The sequence below is a fragment of the Pan troglodytes genome, chromosome 15 (genome assembly GCF_028858775.2).
Source record: "Pan troglodytes isolate AG18354 chromosome 15, NHGRI_mPanTro3-v2.0_pri, whole genome shotgun sequence".
Classification (NCBI taxonomy): Eukaryota; Metazoa; Chordata; class Mammalia; order Primates; family Hominidae; genus Pan; species Pan troglodytes.
Genome location: NC_072413.2, coordinates 21,627,746 through 21,644,229, shown reverse-complemented (window position 1 = coordinate 21,644,229; position 16,484 = coordinate 21,627,746). Strand labels below are relative to the sequence as shown.

At 41.6% G+C, this 16,484-nt stretch overlaps 1 protein-coding gene and 1 non-coding gene across 3 annotated transcripts in view; one reads left to right on the top strand and one right to left on the bottom strand.

Moving 5' to 3' along the window:
- The window catches only part of RNF212B (ring finger protein 212B), a 35,558-nt gene that overhangs the window by 774 nt on the left and 18,300 nt on the right, over positions 1–16,484 (bottom strand). The window contains exons 5-14 of one of the 2 annotated variants that reach the window (XM_001150530.6): positions 14,073–14,188; positions 12,803–12,863; positions 12,061–12,089; positions 10,037–10,083; positions 9,778–9,820; positions 8,510–8,570; positions 8,073–8,121; positions 3,762–3,801; positions 2,765–2,862; positions 2,064–2,125 (exon numbers count right to left, since the gene is read on the bottom strand). In XM_001150530.6, the coding sequence (XP_001150530.3) occupies positions 2,064–2,125; positions 2,765–2,862; positions 3,762–3,801; positions 8,073–8,121; positions 8,510–8,570; positions 9,778–9,820; positions 10,037–10,083; positions 12,061–12,089; positions 12,803–12,863; positions 14,073–14,188 (606 nt within the window). The remainder of the gene's footprint in view (positions 1–2,063; positions 2,126–2,764; positions 2,863–3,761; positions 3,802–8,072; positions 8,122–8,509; positions 8,571–9,777; positions 9,821–10,036; positions 10,084–12,060; positions 12,090–12,802; positions 12,864–14,072; positions 14,189–16,484) is intronic. The other variant, XM_016925881.3, reaches the window with a different exon arrangement.
- LOC112205417 (U6 spliceosomal RNA) lies at positions 13,180–13,286 on the top strand. Its single transcript, XR_002939381.1, has one exon. It is a non-coding gene; the product is annotated as a U6 spliceosomal RNA (small nuclear RNA).

The window sequence follows — 16,484 nt, the reverse complement described above, 5'->3', positions numbered from 1 at the left end:
ATAGTTTTCTTCATTGCATGATAACTAACTTTTCCAAACTAGGATTTGCTACATCTAGTGTGACAATCTCTGGAACATTTCAGTAGCTTATGGTGATAATAATAAGGATGAATATTTGAAAATTAAACTATTTTGGAAAATCTGGGACATATGACTACCACACCCAGAGATGACCACCAGGGAGGCAGAGTTCTTAGGCCTCTGAGGAGGTGGCATTTCCTTCAATAACTTTAAAATTTTTTCACATTTTCGTTTTTTGTTTGTTTGTTTGTTTGTTGTTTTTTTGAGATGGAGTCTCGCTCTGTCGCCCAGGCTGGAGTGCAGTGGTGCATCTCCGCTTACTGCAAGCTCCGCCTCCCGGGTTCACGCCATTCTCCTGCCTCAGCCTCCCACGTAGCTGGGACTACAGGCGCCCGCCACCATGCCCGGCTAATTTTTTGTACTTTTTTTAGTATAGACGGGGTTTCACCATGTTAGCCAGGATGGTCTCGATCTCCTGACCTCATAATCCGCCCGCCTGGGCCTCCCAAAGTGCTGGGATTACAGGCGTGAGCCACCACGCCTGGCCCACATTTTCAAAAAATACATAGACTAGTATAATGAACTCATGTGCGCATTGTCCATCTTTAACAAATAATTAATGGCCAATCTTTTATTTCTACTCTCCCAGTGTCCCTCCCTACTAAATTACACTGATGCAAACGCCAGACATCATTTGACTTTCCATCCATAAATACTTTAGTATGTACCTATAAAAGAGAAAGGCTATTTTTAAAAACATAACTACAATATCATCATACCAAAAAACTCTCCAATGTTAACAATTATTTAATATCAAATGTCCAATAGATAATTTTGTTCAACTGTCTCATGAATTGTTTTATTTTTTTTTTTTACAGCTTGTTTCAGTCAAGATCCAATTAGGGGCCATATATTTGTAGACGGTTTATAGAGCTTTTAAGTCTTTTTTCATCTTAGGTTAATCCCTCCATTTGAGGATTTTAGGGAGGAATGTTATTTCCCCAGTGTTGCCTCTTAAGGCTTAGACCCTAATTTCTTACTGATGAAAATAAAGGGCATCTTGGAATATGGGAGCAAAATATATACCTATCTTAGTATGAAGGAACTGTGCCTAGGGACACCAGGAGCTTGGAGTGAAAAAGGAGCCTAAATATGCTCAAAACCCAAGCCATTAAAAAAACAAACAAAAAAAGGTAAGACTGGACTTTTGTTTTTTTCTTTCTTTTTCTTTTTCTTTTTTTTTTTTTTTTTTTTTTTTTTTGAGATGGAGTCTCACTCTGCTGCCCAGGCTGGAGTGCAGTGGCGCAATCTCGGCTCACTGCAAGCTCCGCCTCCCAGGTTCAAGCAATTCTCCTGTCTCAGCCTCTCATGTAGCTGAGATTACAGGCACCCGCCACCACACCTGGCTAATTTTTGTATTTTCAGTAGAGAGAGACAGGGTTTTACCATATTGGTCAGGCTGGTCTCTAACTCCTGACCTCAGGTTATCCACCTGCCTCGGCCTCCCAAAGTGCTGGGATTACTGGCGTGTACCACCGCCCCCGGTGACTTTTCATTTAATAGAACTCTTTACAAACCTCTCCTTGTTACCATGCCCTTTACCTTTTGTTGCTGGAATCAGGATCATAGTCCCATAAATTTATAAAATATTATTCTAGCGGTCTCTGGAGAAGTAAATGTGGTTTTTCCTAGTTCAAGTAGTACCTCTACCCAAAAGATGTATTTCATAGAAAATACTTTCTTGTGGAACTACTGAAGATGTCAATGTGTCCACACTTATTTCACGCTGGCCAAGACCTCTCAGTTTAAAGCCTCCCACTACCATGTGACCTCATTTTAAAACCCCAAACCAGGAAGCTAATCTAACAGTAGGAAAAAATCTGAAATTGAGATCATTCTGGAAGATTGTGAACATATAGTTACCAGAGTTGAAACCCATGTCGTTCTTCACTGGTTATATTCCACTACCCTGAGGCATTTAGTGTGCAGGCCTAACCATGTGAGATTTTATGCACAGACAAGTTAGACTAGCCAGGTCTCACCTGCAGGACTGGTAGCTGGAAACTAGGAAGACTCTCTAGTGTAGTTGTGCTCTCCCTCTGAGCTGAAGGATAGAATGGAACAGTGAAAGATAACTTACTTGGGCAGTATCTCGGCAGTGTTACTTTTGGGTCAGGGTAATGAGGTAGTTCTTAAAGGAACACTACTCAGAAGGGGAACACAATCAGCAATTTAAGAGATGGGATATAAAGTCTGTTATTTTCCTGTGAGGACCAGGTACTGGCAGAGAGGTCTGAGATTTAACTATGAGTGGGAAAATAGCCAATATAAATATTTAGGTGAGCTATGGAAGATGGCAGCCTCTTAGCAAGAGGACTGGTGGTACCACCTTTACTGAAAAAGATGGGGAGAAGAATGGATATTGGCCTTATAATCCTCAGAACTGAGCGCCCAGCATTTTCAATATAGGGAGTTTTGAGAAGCCAGTTTAATCCTATAGGCCAACCTTCTGGCTAAATAGTAGGACTCGACTGGTGACAGGATGAGTGCTAACCAGGCAAAATCCAGAGTTTCCCTTCACTCTGAAGAAAATGGGATGGCTCTTAAAGAATATTAAGGAGCCAACTAGAGACAATGCTCTTTGGGGGGCAAACCTCAACATCTTGTCATCTTGAAAATCTTCATTTTAGTATATGTGTCTATAGTTGAAGCTCCATTCCTTTGGAAATGTTATTTAACTTACCAAAATTGTTGGGGGTGAGGACTCTTGTGTGGCCTGAATGCCCATTTGGGGATGGTCTGAAAGAAAAAATCCCCTGTCCAGAGGAGGCAGATGAAGTTCTAAGGAAAGCAAATAAAAGCATCAGCAGAGAAAAGGACAGGTAAAGGTAAAAATAAAAAGCATATGTAATGGAAGAGCCTATACAGCTAGGCCAGAGAGGAAAAAATCCCCTGCTTGCAACTGATGATAATTTTTTCTTTTTTTTTTTTGAGACAGGGTCTCACTCTGTTGCCCAGGTTGGAGTGCAGTAGTATGATCATGGCTCACTGCAGCCTTGACTTCCTAAACTCAAGTGATCCTCCTGTCTTAGCCTCCCAAGTAGCTGGGACCACAAGCATACACCCACCAAGCCCGGGTAATTAGGTCTCACTTTGTTGCTCAGCCTGGTCTCCAACACCTGGGCTTAAGCAATCCTCCCACCTTAGCCTCCCGAAGTGCTAGGATTACAGGTGGGAGCCACTACCGGGCCAAAATACAGTAATTTGGATGTATATTAAACACAGTGCTATCCAGCTTTCTTTTTTGCTTATAAGGCACATTGTAAACTTCGGTGGTACAAGCCAGTGGAGAAGTAATCCCAGGACTGCTGGCAGAGTTTTGTTTTTTTGTTTGTTTTTTTGAGATGGAGTCTCACTCTGTCACCCAGGCTGGAGGGCAGTGACACCATGTCAGCTCACTGCAACCTCCGCCTCCTGGATTCAGCAATTCTCCTGCCTCAACCTCCCGAGTAGCTGGGATTACAGGCACGTGACGCCGCTCCCGGCTAATTTTTTATTTTTAGTAGAGACAGGGTTTCGCCATGTTGGCCATACTGGTCTCAAACTCCTGACCTCAAGTGATCCACCCTCCTCGGCCTCCCAAAGTGCTGGGATTACAGGCGTGAGCCACCACACCCAGCCTGCTGGCAGAGTTTAAGTATGAACACATCCCAAGAAAAAGGAAGCATAGTGTTACTGACCTATAAGATAGGCTGTGAGTTGAAGCCGGTGAAGGGGTTTCTGGAAAGCATAAAAATAAGCCTGTGAGATAATCCATGAACTGGAGAAGAGATTCAGGTATACTTGGGGCCAGGGCAAAGGAAATGGAGATAAAAGATTTTTAGTATATAGGTTAGGGTTGGGGGCTAATGCCAAGTGAAAAAGCTCACAAATCACATAGCAGTATCTCTTATAGGTGCTTTCCTCTCCCTTTCATGAGTCTGTGGGCTGAGATCCCTCACTGCCTTCATGTGCTCTCATGTATCTGTGCCTTGGTTTCCCCTCTAAGATGGAAATCACCAGAAAGAATGGGTAAAGACAAAAATTAGCTAGGAGTGACATCAACAAAAATTAGCTAGGAGTGACATCAACAAAAATGGCAGAGCAAAGACCTCCAAAAATTTCCTCCTCCATAAAAGCAATGAGAAAATTGGCATAATGGTCAGAATCAACTTTTTCAGAAATCTGAAAATTAACAAAGGGCTTGTAGTAATCTGGAGAATGTTTATTCAAGAAAAATAGCAAAATGTTAGTAAAAACAGCAAGGTTTGTGGCATTTTAACTTGCTCTATTGCCATTTCTCCTTCTCCACCTCCATGATAGCCTTGAAAACCAACAGGGCATGCTCATGGTGAAACCCAACAGTCTGGCAGTCACTAGAGGGGATGGAACAGGGTTGGAGCTTTTTGAAGGATTCATTCCCAGAGAACTGTCATTATATGACCTGTCTAGTGGCTCCCTGGAAGACCCCACTTTCAAGGTTGTCTTAATTTGACAGCACCAGGACTTGGAGCTCAAGTTCACCAGGACTTGGAGCTCAGAGCTTACCAAGTGCAGAAAAACCTTTCTCCAGTCTGTTGAAAACAATTAGAAGCACTTGTTTGGCTGCCTAAGGAGATAAATATCAGCTGGGACAAACAAAAGGCTAACCAAAAAGCATGACATATAGAAAACAAATAACAAAATGCAGAAGTCAGTCCTTCCTTATCTGTAATTACATTAAATGTAAATGAATTAAAAGGCAGAAACTGGCAGAACATATGAAAGAAAAAACAAGTCCAACTATGCACAGTCTACAAGATACTCACTTTGGATTCAAAGATGCATATAGGTTGAAAGGAGAAGGATGAAAAAATATATTCCATGCAAAAAACAAGGAACAAAAGAGTGGCTATACTAATATCAGACAAAATAGACTTTAAGACAAAATTGTTGGGCCAGGCACAGTGGCTCATGCCTGTAATCCTCAGCACTTTGGGAGGCCAAGGCAGGCAGATCACTTGAGGCCAGGAGTTCGAGACCAGCCTAGCCAACATGGTGAAACCTTGTCTCTACTAAAAATACAAAAATTAGCTAGGCGTGGTGGCACATGCCTATAATCCCAGCTACTAAAGAGGCTGAGGCACAAAAATCACTTGAAGCCGGGAGGAGGAGGTTGCAGTGAGCCAAGATTTTGCCACTGCATTCTAGCCAAGACGAGAGTGAGACTCTGTCCCAAAAAAAAAAAAAAAAAATTGTTACAAGAGACAAAGGCATTAAATAATGATAAAGGGGTCCATTTATCAAGAAGAGAAACATTTATATGTGCATCTAACAATAGAGTCCTAAAATACATGAAGCAAAAACTGATAGAATTGAAGAGAAAATAAGACAATTTGACAATAATAGGGACTGGGCATGGTTGCTCATGCCTATAATCTCAGCACTTTGGGAGCTGAGGCAGGAGGATTGCTTGAGCCCAGGAGTTCGAGACCAGCCAGGGCAGAACAGGGAGACCTCGTCTCTACAAAGACATGAAAATTGAAATAAAAAAACTAGCCAGGCGTGGTGGTGCATGCCTTTTGTTCTAGCTACTCAGGAGGCTGAAGTGGGACTATCGCTTAAGCCTGGAAGATGGAGGCTGCAGTGAGCCACAATTGTGCCACTACACTCCAGCATCAACAACAGCACGAGACTCTGTCTCAAAAAACAAGAAAACAAAAAACCAAAAACCACAATAATAGTTGGTGACTTTAATACCCCACTTTCAATAACAGACAGAACAACTGGACAGAAGATCAGCAAGGAAAGGAAACAGAAGCATACTAATTGAACAAAACGATATACTAGCTAAACCTAGCAGACTCTATAGAATACACCACCCAAAAATAGTAGAATATACATTCTTTCCACATACACATGGAGCATTCTCCAGGATAGACCACATGTTAGGTCATAAATTTAAAAGGATTTAAATCAGGCCGGGTGTGGTGGCTCACGCCTGTAATCTCAGCACTTTGGGAGGATGAGGCAGGCAGATCACCTGAGGTCAGGCGTTTGAGACCAGCCTCAACATGGAGAAACCCCGTCTCTACTAAAAATACAAAATTAGCCGGGTGTGGTGGTGGTGCAGGCCTGTAATCCCAGCTACTCGGGAGGCTGAGGCAGGAGAATTGCTTGAACCTGGGAGGCGGAGGTTGCGGTGAGCCGAGATTGCACCACTGCACTCCAGCCTGGGCAACAAGAAAGAAATACCATCTCAAAAAAAACAAAAACAAAAAAAAAACATTTAAAAGGATTTAAATCACTGAAAGTCAAAATCAATAACAATAGGAAATTTGGGAACTTCACACATATGTAGATATTGAACAACACATTGATAAACAACCAATGGGTCCAAAAAACAAAAATCACGAAGGACATTAGAAAATACTTTGGAATTGGGATCAGCCATGGTGGCTCACACCTGTAATCCCAGCACTTTGGGAGGCTGAGGCAGGCAGATCACCTGAGGTAAGGAGTTGGAGACCAGCCTGGCCAACATGGTGAAACCCCGTCTCTACTAAAAATACAAAAATTTGCCAAGCATGGTGGCGCGTGCCTGTAGTCCCAGCTACTTGGGAGGCTGAACCTGGGAGGCGAAGGTGGCAGTGAGCTGAGATGGCGCCACTGCACTCCAGTCTGGGCAACAGAGTGAGACCCCATCTCAAAAAAAAAAAACAAATGAACAAACAACCTTTGGAATGAATGTAAACAAAACACAGCATGCCAAATGTTATAGGATGCAGTAAAAGCAATGCTACAGTGAAATTTATGACTGGAAACATCAATAGTAAAAAAGATCTCAAATCAATAATCGAACCTTCCACCTTAGGAAACTAGAAAAAGAACTAAATCCAAAATAATGAGAAGGAAGGAAATAGACTAAACCAGAAGTAAATGAAACAGATAATAGAAAAAGTAATACAGACTCTCAACAAAACGAATTCTTTGAAATGATTGACAAAGAAATAAAGAGGAAAAGACTCAAATTACTAAAATTAAGAATGAAAAAGAGAACACTGTTGTTACCAACCTGACAGAAATAAATTGGCTAGAACATCTATGTTTTTCAAAGGAGTGGGAGATTTCAAATGTGGGAGATTTAGAGGGAGACTATTTGGAGAATTTAAAAAAGAGATTTGGGAATTTCAAATTCTTTCTTGTGAAAGTCTTCTCTGATAGGTATTCTCTAGGTACTGGCTAATGCCCTTGAAAATGGTAACAACAGTAATAATTTTAAGGGGCTTTAGGTAAGAAATTAAGTAAGCAGACCCAAAATATTCCTTCACTGGAATATTTTTATGTTTAAAACACAGCAAAGAAGCCAGATACCCTTCAGGCCAACAATCAGCATCCTGTGAACCTTCTTTTTACACTTAGCTTGTAATGCCATCTTGTGGCAATTCAAAAAAATCCAAGTCAATTTTACTGAAAAGTTATCCTCCATCTCCTGACAAGAGGTTTTCAATGACTTTCTATCACTCAAATCTTTATTTTCCCCTTATTAGTTGGAAAACAAAAATATCATTATTTGAAAAACTTGTAGGCCGGGCACAGTGGCTCACGCCTGTAATCCCAACACTTTGGGAGGCCGAGGAAGGCGGATCACCTGAGGTCAGGAGTTCGAGATCAGCCTGGGCAACACGATGAAACCCCGTCTCTACTAAAAATACAGAATTAGCCAGGCGTGGTGGCACATGCCTGTAATCCTAGCTACTCGGGAGGCTGAGGCAGGAGAATCGCTTGAACATGGGAGGTGGAGGATGTGGTGAGCCGAGATCATGCCATTGCACTCCAGCCTGGGCAACAAGAGTAAATCTCCATCTCACCAAAAAAAAAAAAACAACCTTGTAATATACGTATGGATACATGGAATCACTGTCAGGAAAAAAAACAAGTGAAATGGCATTATATTATGCATAGAAAACCAGAAATCCGCAGATCTTCGCATAGAGTAAGTTGATTTCTGACACCCTTTCCCCCCACCTCACCATTATAAGAGTCTCTGGGAGTTCTCCTTCCCTGCAGACCTCTGCCTCCCTGATAGACAAATAATAAGCATCAATTAATAAATGTATCTCAGTTATCTGGCTTCCCTATTCCCTATTTATCTATAGCTACACATTCAAGCATATATTGTTCTACTACAGTGGGCATACTAGTCAAAGAAAGATCCATACTTTACTCCTTCCAAAATGAACACCATGGACACTGTTGATTCAGTCCTTAAACACTTTCACTATTTCCACCCCTATTTATTCTCTGTCAGTTTCTAATATCAGGTCTCCATTGCCAAAAGAAAATAGGGTCCAGTATGACATCAGATAATTTATGCCAAAACCAATATAAATTTAAGTTCTTGATAAACCTTTGCTTTCATTTAGCATTAGAAACTTCAATCTGGAAAGATAAGGTGAACATTACTTACTTGTCCCAAGCTACCAAAGCCAGCCTCTCTATAAGGAATAGATTCCGCTGAGGAGGACCGACTGTATAAGGTGAAACAAAAAGAAAAAAAAGGCAAAAAACCTAGTTTTACTTTTTATTGTTGTTGTTTTTTTGTTTTTGTTTTTTTCAGACAGAGTCTCACTCTGTTGCCCAGGCTAGAGCACAATGGCACAAGCTTAGCTCACTGCAGCCTCCGCATCCTGGGCTCAAGTGATTCTCATGCCTCAGCCTCCCAAGTAGCTAGGACTACAGGCGTGCACCACCATGCCCAGCTAAGTTTTGTATTTTTAGTAGAGACAGGGTTTCACCATGTTGGCCACACTGGTCTCGAACTCCTGGCCTCAAATGATCCACTCGCCTCGGCCTCCCAAAGTGCTGGGATTACAGGCATAAGCTACTGTACCCAGCCTCAGAAAACCTAGCTTTATATGTTGTTAGCACACAGAACACTCGTTTTTTTTGGGGGGGAAGGGGCATATGTCACTAATAGAAAGTCTCCGAAGCTGGATTGATGGGAGGAAAACACCTTTCCCTTCTAGTTTTGAGAGACTTCCTCTTGGCTCCCAGGAGGAGGGATTCCCTGACTTTGACACACATGGCCACCTTGGCACAAAAGCCTTGTGGTATGAAAAAACAAATTCGTTTTTATGTCCTCGTCTCCTTTTCCATCTTTCAGCATAAACTTAACTCCCTTAAGCCGAGACTTCTGTTAGGACCTGACCCCCAGTCATTGATTACCAGTTTGTCTGGCAATCTGGACTTTCCAGTGATGCCACTGAGATGGCACCTGTCAAAAGAGCAGTGGTTCCATTTCTAGATTGTGGATCTTCAGATAAATTCTGCCATTTTCATTTCATTCCCTGAAAGTCAGGGTTGGCTTGTGAAAAGTTGTTAAACAATATGCTAAATGTGAAATGTCAACCCTCACTCTCAACTTTCCCTGTTCAGAGCATGAGATGAAGACTTCATTGGGTTTTATAGTGGCTTTCTGATTTTTGGTAATCCATTGAAGAAGGGAGTTTGAGAGTTGTTGTATACTGTTAATGATTGTCTGCCCATGTCCTGCCTGAATGGACAGTATCTTTAATAAAGCTGGATACAGTTTGGCTTAGGGAAAAAAAAAAAAACCCTAGCTTTACACTTCTACATAGACCTAAAATTTCATCAGTCCCAATCTGAGCTACAACTAGATATTTCTTCTATCTTCCAACTTTTGCCAACAGTTTTAATGTTGCTGTGTAGGTTTACCTGACCACTTGACTGCTATGCTGGAAACTGGGTCGTGGGGTAACTGAAAGAGAATAAAGTACAGAATAAAAAGTTGCCATCAATGGTGCGCCTGCCTTGCCTGGCCAATTTGTTGTGCATGGTTATCTGGTTATATAATGTTTTCATATTACACATAAAGTTAGGAAGATCACATTATTGTCTCTGAGAGGAAACCATCTTCTACATAAGGAAAGGATATTCATCTCACACAGATATTTAGGGGAAAAATGTTCTCCACCTGACTGTGACGGGGAAGTAATGCCCACTGGTCGAGGTGTGATTGACCTGCAAGGGAAAAAAAAAGAGGCGGCTCTAATCTCTCTAGGCAGAGGTCAAGTGCCACTTTAGAGGATCAATCAGATCATTGTTTATAGAATAATAGCTTCCTCTCTGGGCACAAACTGCTTACTCTCATGTATTATAGGTAGCATCCTAAAATATGGAAGCAAAGTTTCCATATAAAACCCATTGCTCTCCAACTCCCTAACTGGAGCTTTCTCCACCTCTGTGTTGCCCATAATAGAAGTTTTAAAGTACACCTTTCTTCTCTCCTCAGTGCCTTACCAAGTACTCTCAACCATACATCTGTCCATCCATTCATACATCCCTCCATCCTCTCATCCACCTTAAGAAACTAGAAAAATAACTAAACCCAAAGTAACCAGAAAGAAGGATGCCATCCAACAAGCATATATTTGGGTCTATATTTCCTAGATCCTGAGATTACAAAGATAACTAGAATAACTGAGAGGCTTACAGGCTAGTGGGAGAGATGAAAAAAAAAATCAGAGCAGTGTTTAAGTGTTGTAATGGGCTTATCAGAAGTATAGAAGGACAAAAGAACATTAGACTGTAACTTCTATGAATGTAGGGGCAGTGTCTCTTTAATCCATAATGCAGGACTGATATTAAAAAATATATATGTGTGTGTGTGTATATATAGAGAGAGTTTTGTTTTGTTTTCTGTTTTTTTGTTTGTTTGTTTTGAGACAGAGTCCCACTCTGTCACCCAGGCTGGAGTGCAGTGGGGTGATCTCGGCTCACCACTGCCAGCTCTGCCTCCTGGGTTCCCGCCATTCTCCTGCCTCAGCCTCCCGAGCAGCTGGGACTACAGGTGTCCTCCACCACGCCCGGCTAATTTTCTTTTTGTATTTTTAGTAGAGATGGGGTTTCACCATGCTAGCCAGAACGGTCTCAATCTCCTGGCCCCATGATCCGCCCACCTTGGCCTCCCAAAGTGCTGTGATTACGGGTGTGAGCCACCACACCCAGCCGATACTAAAAATATATTTAAGAGTTGGTAGAGCATAGATATCACTAATTAGAAAGGACCGGTGGTATACATCCAGCCTGTAACATGGTACCTGATAAACAGTAGGCACTTAATATTGAATGAATGAACAGACCATCTAACTCCACCTAATGCAGTCTTCACAGAGGAAATGACTGAGTTCAATTTTGAAGGATGAGTAGTGTAAAAAGTAAGGTGGAGGTTCCTCTTTAAAGACTTTCCTCTTCATCTAATTAGGAAAAAATAGTAACTTCTCTTAAAAGCAAAATTTATTTAAAGACCTGTACTAACATTCTTAAATATCTGCTAGCCGTAATAAAGAAATCAATGTACTTTATGTTCTTAGCTCCCACAATTTAGCCTAAATATTTGCCCTGGCATGCTTATATTGGTCCAAACAAGCATTCGGTTATAGTCTGTTCCTCTTCCTTATTTGAAGGTGTTTTTACCTTTCTCAGCATTCCGCAAGTTACTTCCTCCTTCCTTTGTTCTCCTCTACCTTTGCCCCTTTTCATAAGTTCTAAGTTGCTAGCCAATCGGAACAAATACAGAATGTGAGGTCCCGTTCCAGCCAATGGAAACCGGACACAGCAGTAAGGTAGACGCGTCAGGTTATGAATGACCCTGTCTCCTTTGTTCAGTGTACTCTCGTGGCAAAACTGCCGGCGAGTGTACCCTTTCTGCAGGAAGTAAAAATGACCTTGCTGAGTAAATTAAATTTATGTTCAAATGCTATTTCTTTATGGCACCAGGGAACAAGCATTTCAAACACTAGGATTTCATAAGATGACAATCCAGGGTGAGCATTACAATTAAGATTTTACTTCGGCACTTTCAGTAACTCTTCCTCGGAGAAGTGAAAGCTAAATTCATTAACCATTTTCTCTCTCTCAGAGTTCACACAGCCAGGAGTCAAGAAAGAACAGGAATTTTCAGGGGGCTGGGCTAGTATGGGAGCTGATAAAACTGACCTGCTTCCTTGGTACCGACTTGGAGATTCCTATAGGTGAAAAAACCAAGAGTGAAGAAAGCTGCAACTGAGGATCCTAATCAACAGATCTTCAGTCTTACTTGCGAGATAACTAAGCTCAGTGCCCCTTAGTCATGGTTGCTAAGATTCCCAGTAGGAGGAAAAGTAGCGCAGTATTTCCTTAGGATATTATTAGCTTTGAGGGGATAAAAGTTTAGTTCTTCATAAGAGTGCATACGGAATCCCATAGACTAACATATGTGGGGAAATACGGAGTCTCTGGTGAGAGAAAGGAAAATGACACACTACAATGTGCTAGAATAATTACAGGAGTAGGATCAATAGGAAAATTATATAAATACACAGAACATTCTCAGGAAGAAAAACTATTTAGGAAGTAGAGTGTGATGCAGAGGAAGGGTCCTGAGGTATCTTTGAGTTTCTTGAAGAGAAATGTTTAAGTTGCAACAGCTGTCTCTTCTATAAGAGAGCTTTCCAACTGGTAGGTCATGACTCACTGATGTTCAGGAATGGGTTACGAGTGTGCTATATATTGATCCTTTCAGTCCCCCAAGGTCTGCTGAGACCTCATCCATTTACTATAGTGTGCTTGTTATACAAATATCAATTTCTGTGTATGCCATGATGAGAAAAAGATTAGGAAACACTATTCTATACAGTCAGCTAGATAGATGAGAAAAGTAAGAGAGAAAATAATAATAAGGAAAATCTATTTCATTCACCTTTAGAATGGCTAGAAATTTCTTCAGTTCTCCATTCTCCTTCCTTAAGACTGACAATTCTCTAGGCAAAGGATGAAAACAATCAGCTCCAGCAAATCAGGGATTAAAAACCTGATTTTTATTATTATAACTATTAACATCTAGTTAATACTAACTGAGAAATGCTTGCAGCTATACAAGCTATTTCTATCAGGGATTTGATGATTCAAGGAGACTAATGGCAGGGTTTTGATAATGAGAACAATTAGGTGGACAAAATAAGCAATTACTTGGTATGATTTCAGGGGAATTTGCAAAGAATTCCATTTCCTCTCTCCACCCACACACACACCCCTGGCCTGCTGATGTCTAAAAATTTTTATCAAGGACTCCATCTTGTGATTGCTTTGGCAGCACATACACTAAAATTGGAACAATACAGAGGAGATTAACATAGCCCCCAAAGAAAGTTAACATGTAAATGCTTGAAGCATTCCATACAAAAAAAAAAAAAAAAACTTTAAAAGAAGGAAAAAAAAAGGATTCCAGACCAGCCTGGGCAATATGCAGAGACTCCTCTCTACAAAAAAAAAAAATACAAAAATTAGCCAGGCATGGTGGTGTGCACTTGTAGTCCCAGCTACTTGGGAGGCTGAGGTGGGAGGATTGCTTGAGCCCAGGAGATTGAGGCTACAATGAGTGTTATCAGTGTGAATCAGCTATATCTGATTTCCCAAGGAAGCAGAGGTTTTTTTTGTTTTTGTTTTTGAGACAGTGTCTCACTTTTTCACCCACGCTGGAGTGTCGTGGTGTGATCATAGCTCACTGTAACTCAGACTCCTGGGCTCAAACGATCCTCTGGCCTCAGCCTCCCAAGTAGCTGGGACTACAGGTATGAACCACCACGTCTGGCTAATTTTTGCTTAAAATTTTTTTTTTTTTAGAAACAGAGTCTTGCTGTGTTGCCCAGGCTGATCTTCTCCTGGCCTCAAGTGATCCTCTGCTTCGGTCACCCAAAGTGCTGGGATTACAGGTGTGAGCCACTGCACCTGGCCTGGGAAGCAGTTTTTGATACCGAGAAATAGAAGAGGAAAACTATAAAGTGAGGAGGGCCTCTGGAGGGAAGAAAGAGAAAAAATGGAGATTCAGGGGATCAAAAATTCTGTACCTGATTTTCCCAAACAAACAAATACATATGGAGCAATTTCCAGGCTTTGCAAACACAATAAGGACTATCACTTCTTAGACAAAAAAAAAAAAAAGCTCTCTTGGGACTTGATTTGTTACTTACTTGTCCTGGCTCACCAGTGCTTGCTGTGCCTCCTGCATGGCTGTTTCTAACTTTGTAATTCTATGCTTATAAAAGGCGATGAGGAGATCTGTTTGTTTCTTCTGGAAACTCCACACCTACTAGGGAAAAACAAGCCTTTGACATACTCTCCCATAACTCCTTTCCCTTCACTTCTGGCAAGAAAGGGAAGCCATCAAATCACACTTTATTATACTGCTCATTTTCTTCTAGAACATCTGGCCTAATTCACAACTTCCCAGAGCTAGAGAGCTCAGCACTCATTTCCAGGACACTAGCCTTCTACTGTCTTTTTTTTTTTTTTTTTGAGACAGAGTTTCGCTATTGTTGCCCAGGCTAGAGTGCAATAGTGCGATCTCGGCTCACCGTAACCTCTGCCTCCTGGGTTCAAGCTATTCTCCTGCCTCAGCCTCCCGAATAGCTGGGTTTACAGGCATGTGCTACCACACCCAGCTAATTTTGTATTTTTAGTAGAGACAGGGTTTCTACATGTTGGTCAGGCTAGTCTTGAACTCCCGACCTCAGGTGATCTACCCACCTCAGCCTCCCAAAGTGTTGGGATTACAGGCGTGAGCCACCGCACCCGGCCCCTTTTACTATCTTAATGAGAATATTCTACCATAGTAGAATGACCCTTTAAATATATAATTTTTCATCCCGTGCAAGAAGAGAGATTTTTTTAAAAACTGTTTTTCAAGCTTAGAATTGGTTCTAACTTGTCAACTATTAGTTTGGATCAGCCTCCACATTCATAACTATTACACAGCCTTGGTGACCAATTTATTTTCCCTAAAGACACCTACACAGAGTCACCTGCAGGCTGCTTATGCTGCTATAGGAAAGGGTGGAGAGGCACAGAAGGAGATTACCTATGCTTGAATTTTTTTTTCTGGGCATGCACACGTAATTTTTTCTTTTGCCTCACTTTACCATTTGCTATACTAATGTGTCTATCATGGGATTGCTGAATCGGATCAAAAGTTAATATTTAGAAAGTGTTTTAGCTTTGTCAGGCTCTACTTTTGAGTACACAGCAGTATTTACGTCTCATCTGCTTCCTCCCTGTTCAGACTATAAACCCTCTTTTGTCTAGGGTCCTTTCCTAGATCTTGGTACTCTTCTCATAAGCTTTTTGTTCTCACTTAATTTTCAAATTGCTCTTGCCACCTTACTAAAGAATTGTACTTAAGAGTTTCCTTTCTACTTGAAAGTAAACTAAACTAGTTTTAAATAGATAAGAATTTACTCTAGTCTATTTTTTTAAACCCTCATTTTTAATAAAACTAAAATGTTTATTTTAAGCTGTGAAAAGAAAATGTTTATTTTAAGCCAGGCATGGTGATCATGCCTATAATCTCAGAGACTCAGGAAGCCAAGGCTGAGGCAGGAGGATTGCTTGAGGCCAGGAATTTGAGACCAGCCTAAGCAACATAGCAAGACCCTGTCTCTATGAAAAATAATTTTGATATATTTTATTTTATTTTTTATTTTTTTTTGTGACTGAGTCTCGCTCTGTCGCCCAGGCTGGAGTGCAATGGCACGATCTCAGCTCACTGCAACCTCCGCCACCCACGTTCAAGCGATTCTCCTGCCTCAGCCTCCTGAGTAGCTGGGATTACAGGCGCCCGCCACCACACCTGGCTAATATTTGTATTTTTAATAGAGACAGGGTTTCACCATGTTGGTCAGACTGGTCTCGAACTCCTGACCTCGTGATCCACCTGCCTCAGCCTCCCAAAGTGCTGGGATTACAGGTGTGAGCCTCCGTGCCCGGCCAAAAAATAATTTAAAAAATTTAGCCAGGCGTGATGATACATTCCTGTAATCTCAACTACCTGAAAGGCTGAAGTGGGTGGATTGCTTGAACCCAGGAGTTTGAGGCTGCAGGGACCCATGATCGTGCCTCTGCACTGCAGTCTGGGCAACAGAGCAACAGCCTAACTTAAAAAAATTATTTTAGAAAATTTGAATAGACGAGGCCAGGCATGGTGGCTCATGCTTGTAATCCTAGCACTTTGGGAGACCAAGGTGGGCAGATCACTTGAGGTCAGGAGTTCGAGACCAGCCTGGCCAATATGGCGAAACCCCGTCTCTATTAAAACTGCAAAAATTAGCCAGGCATGGTGGCGTGCACCTGTAATTCCAGCTAATGGAGAGGCTGAGGCAGGAGAATCACTTGAACCCAGAAGGTGGAGGTTGCGGTGAGCCAAGATTGCACCACTGCACTCCAGCCTGAGCAACAGAGTGAGACTCCATCTCAAAAAAAAAAAAAATTAAACAGTGGAGAAGCAGAATAAAAGTCACTCTGAATCCTGGGAATTACCTAAAATGGCAGGGGGGTAGGAGTGAGGAGCAACAGAGATAAAGCTATATAATAGACAGCCAAATCACAAT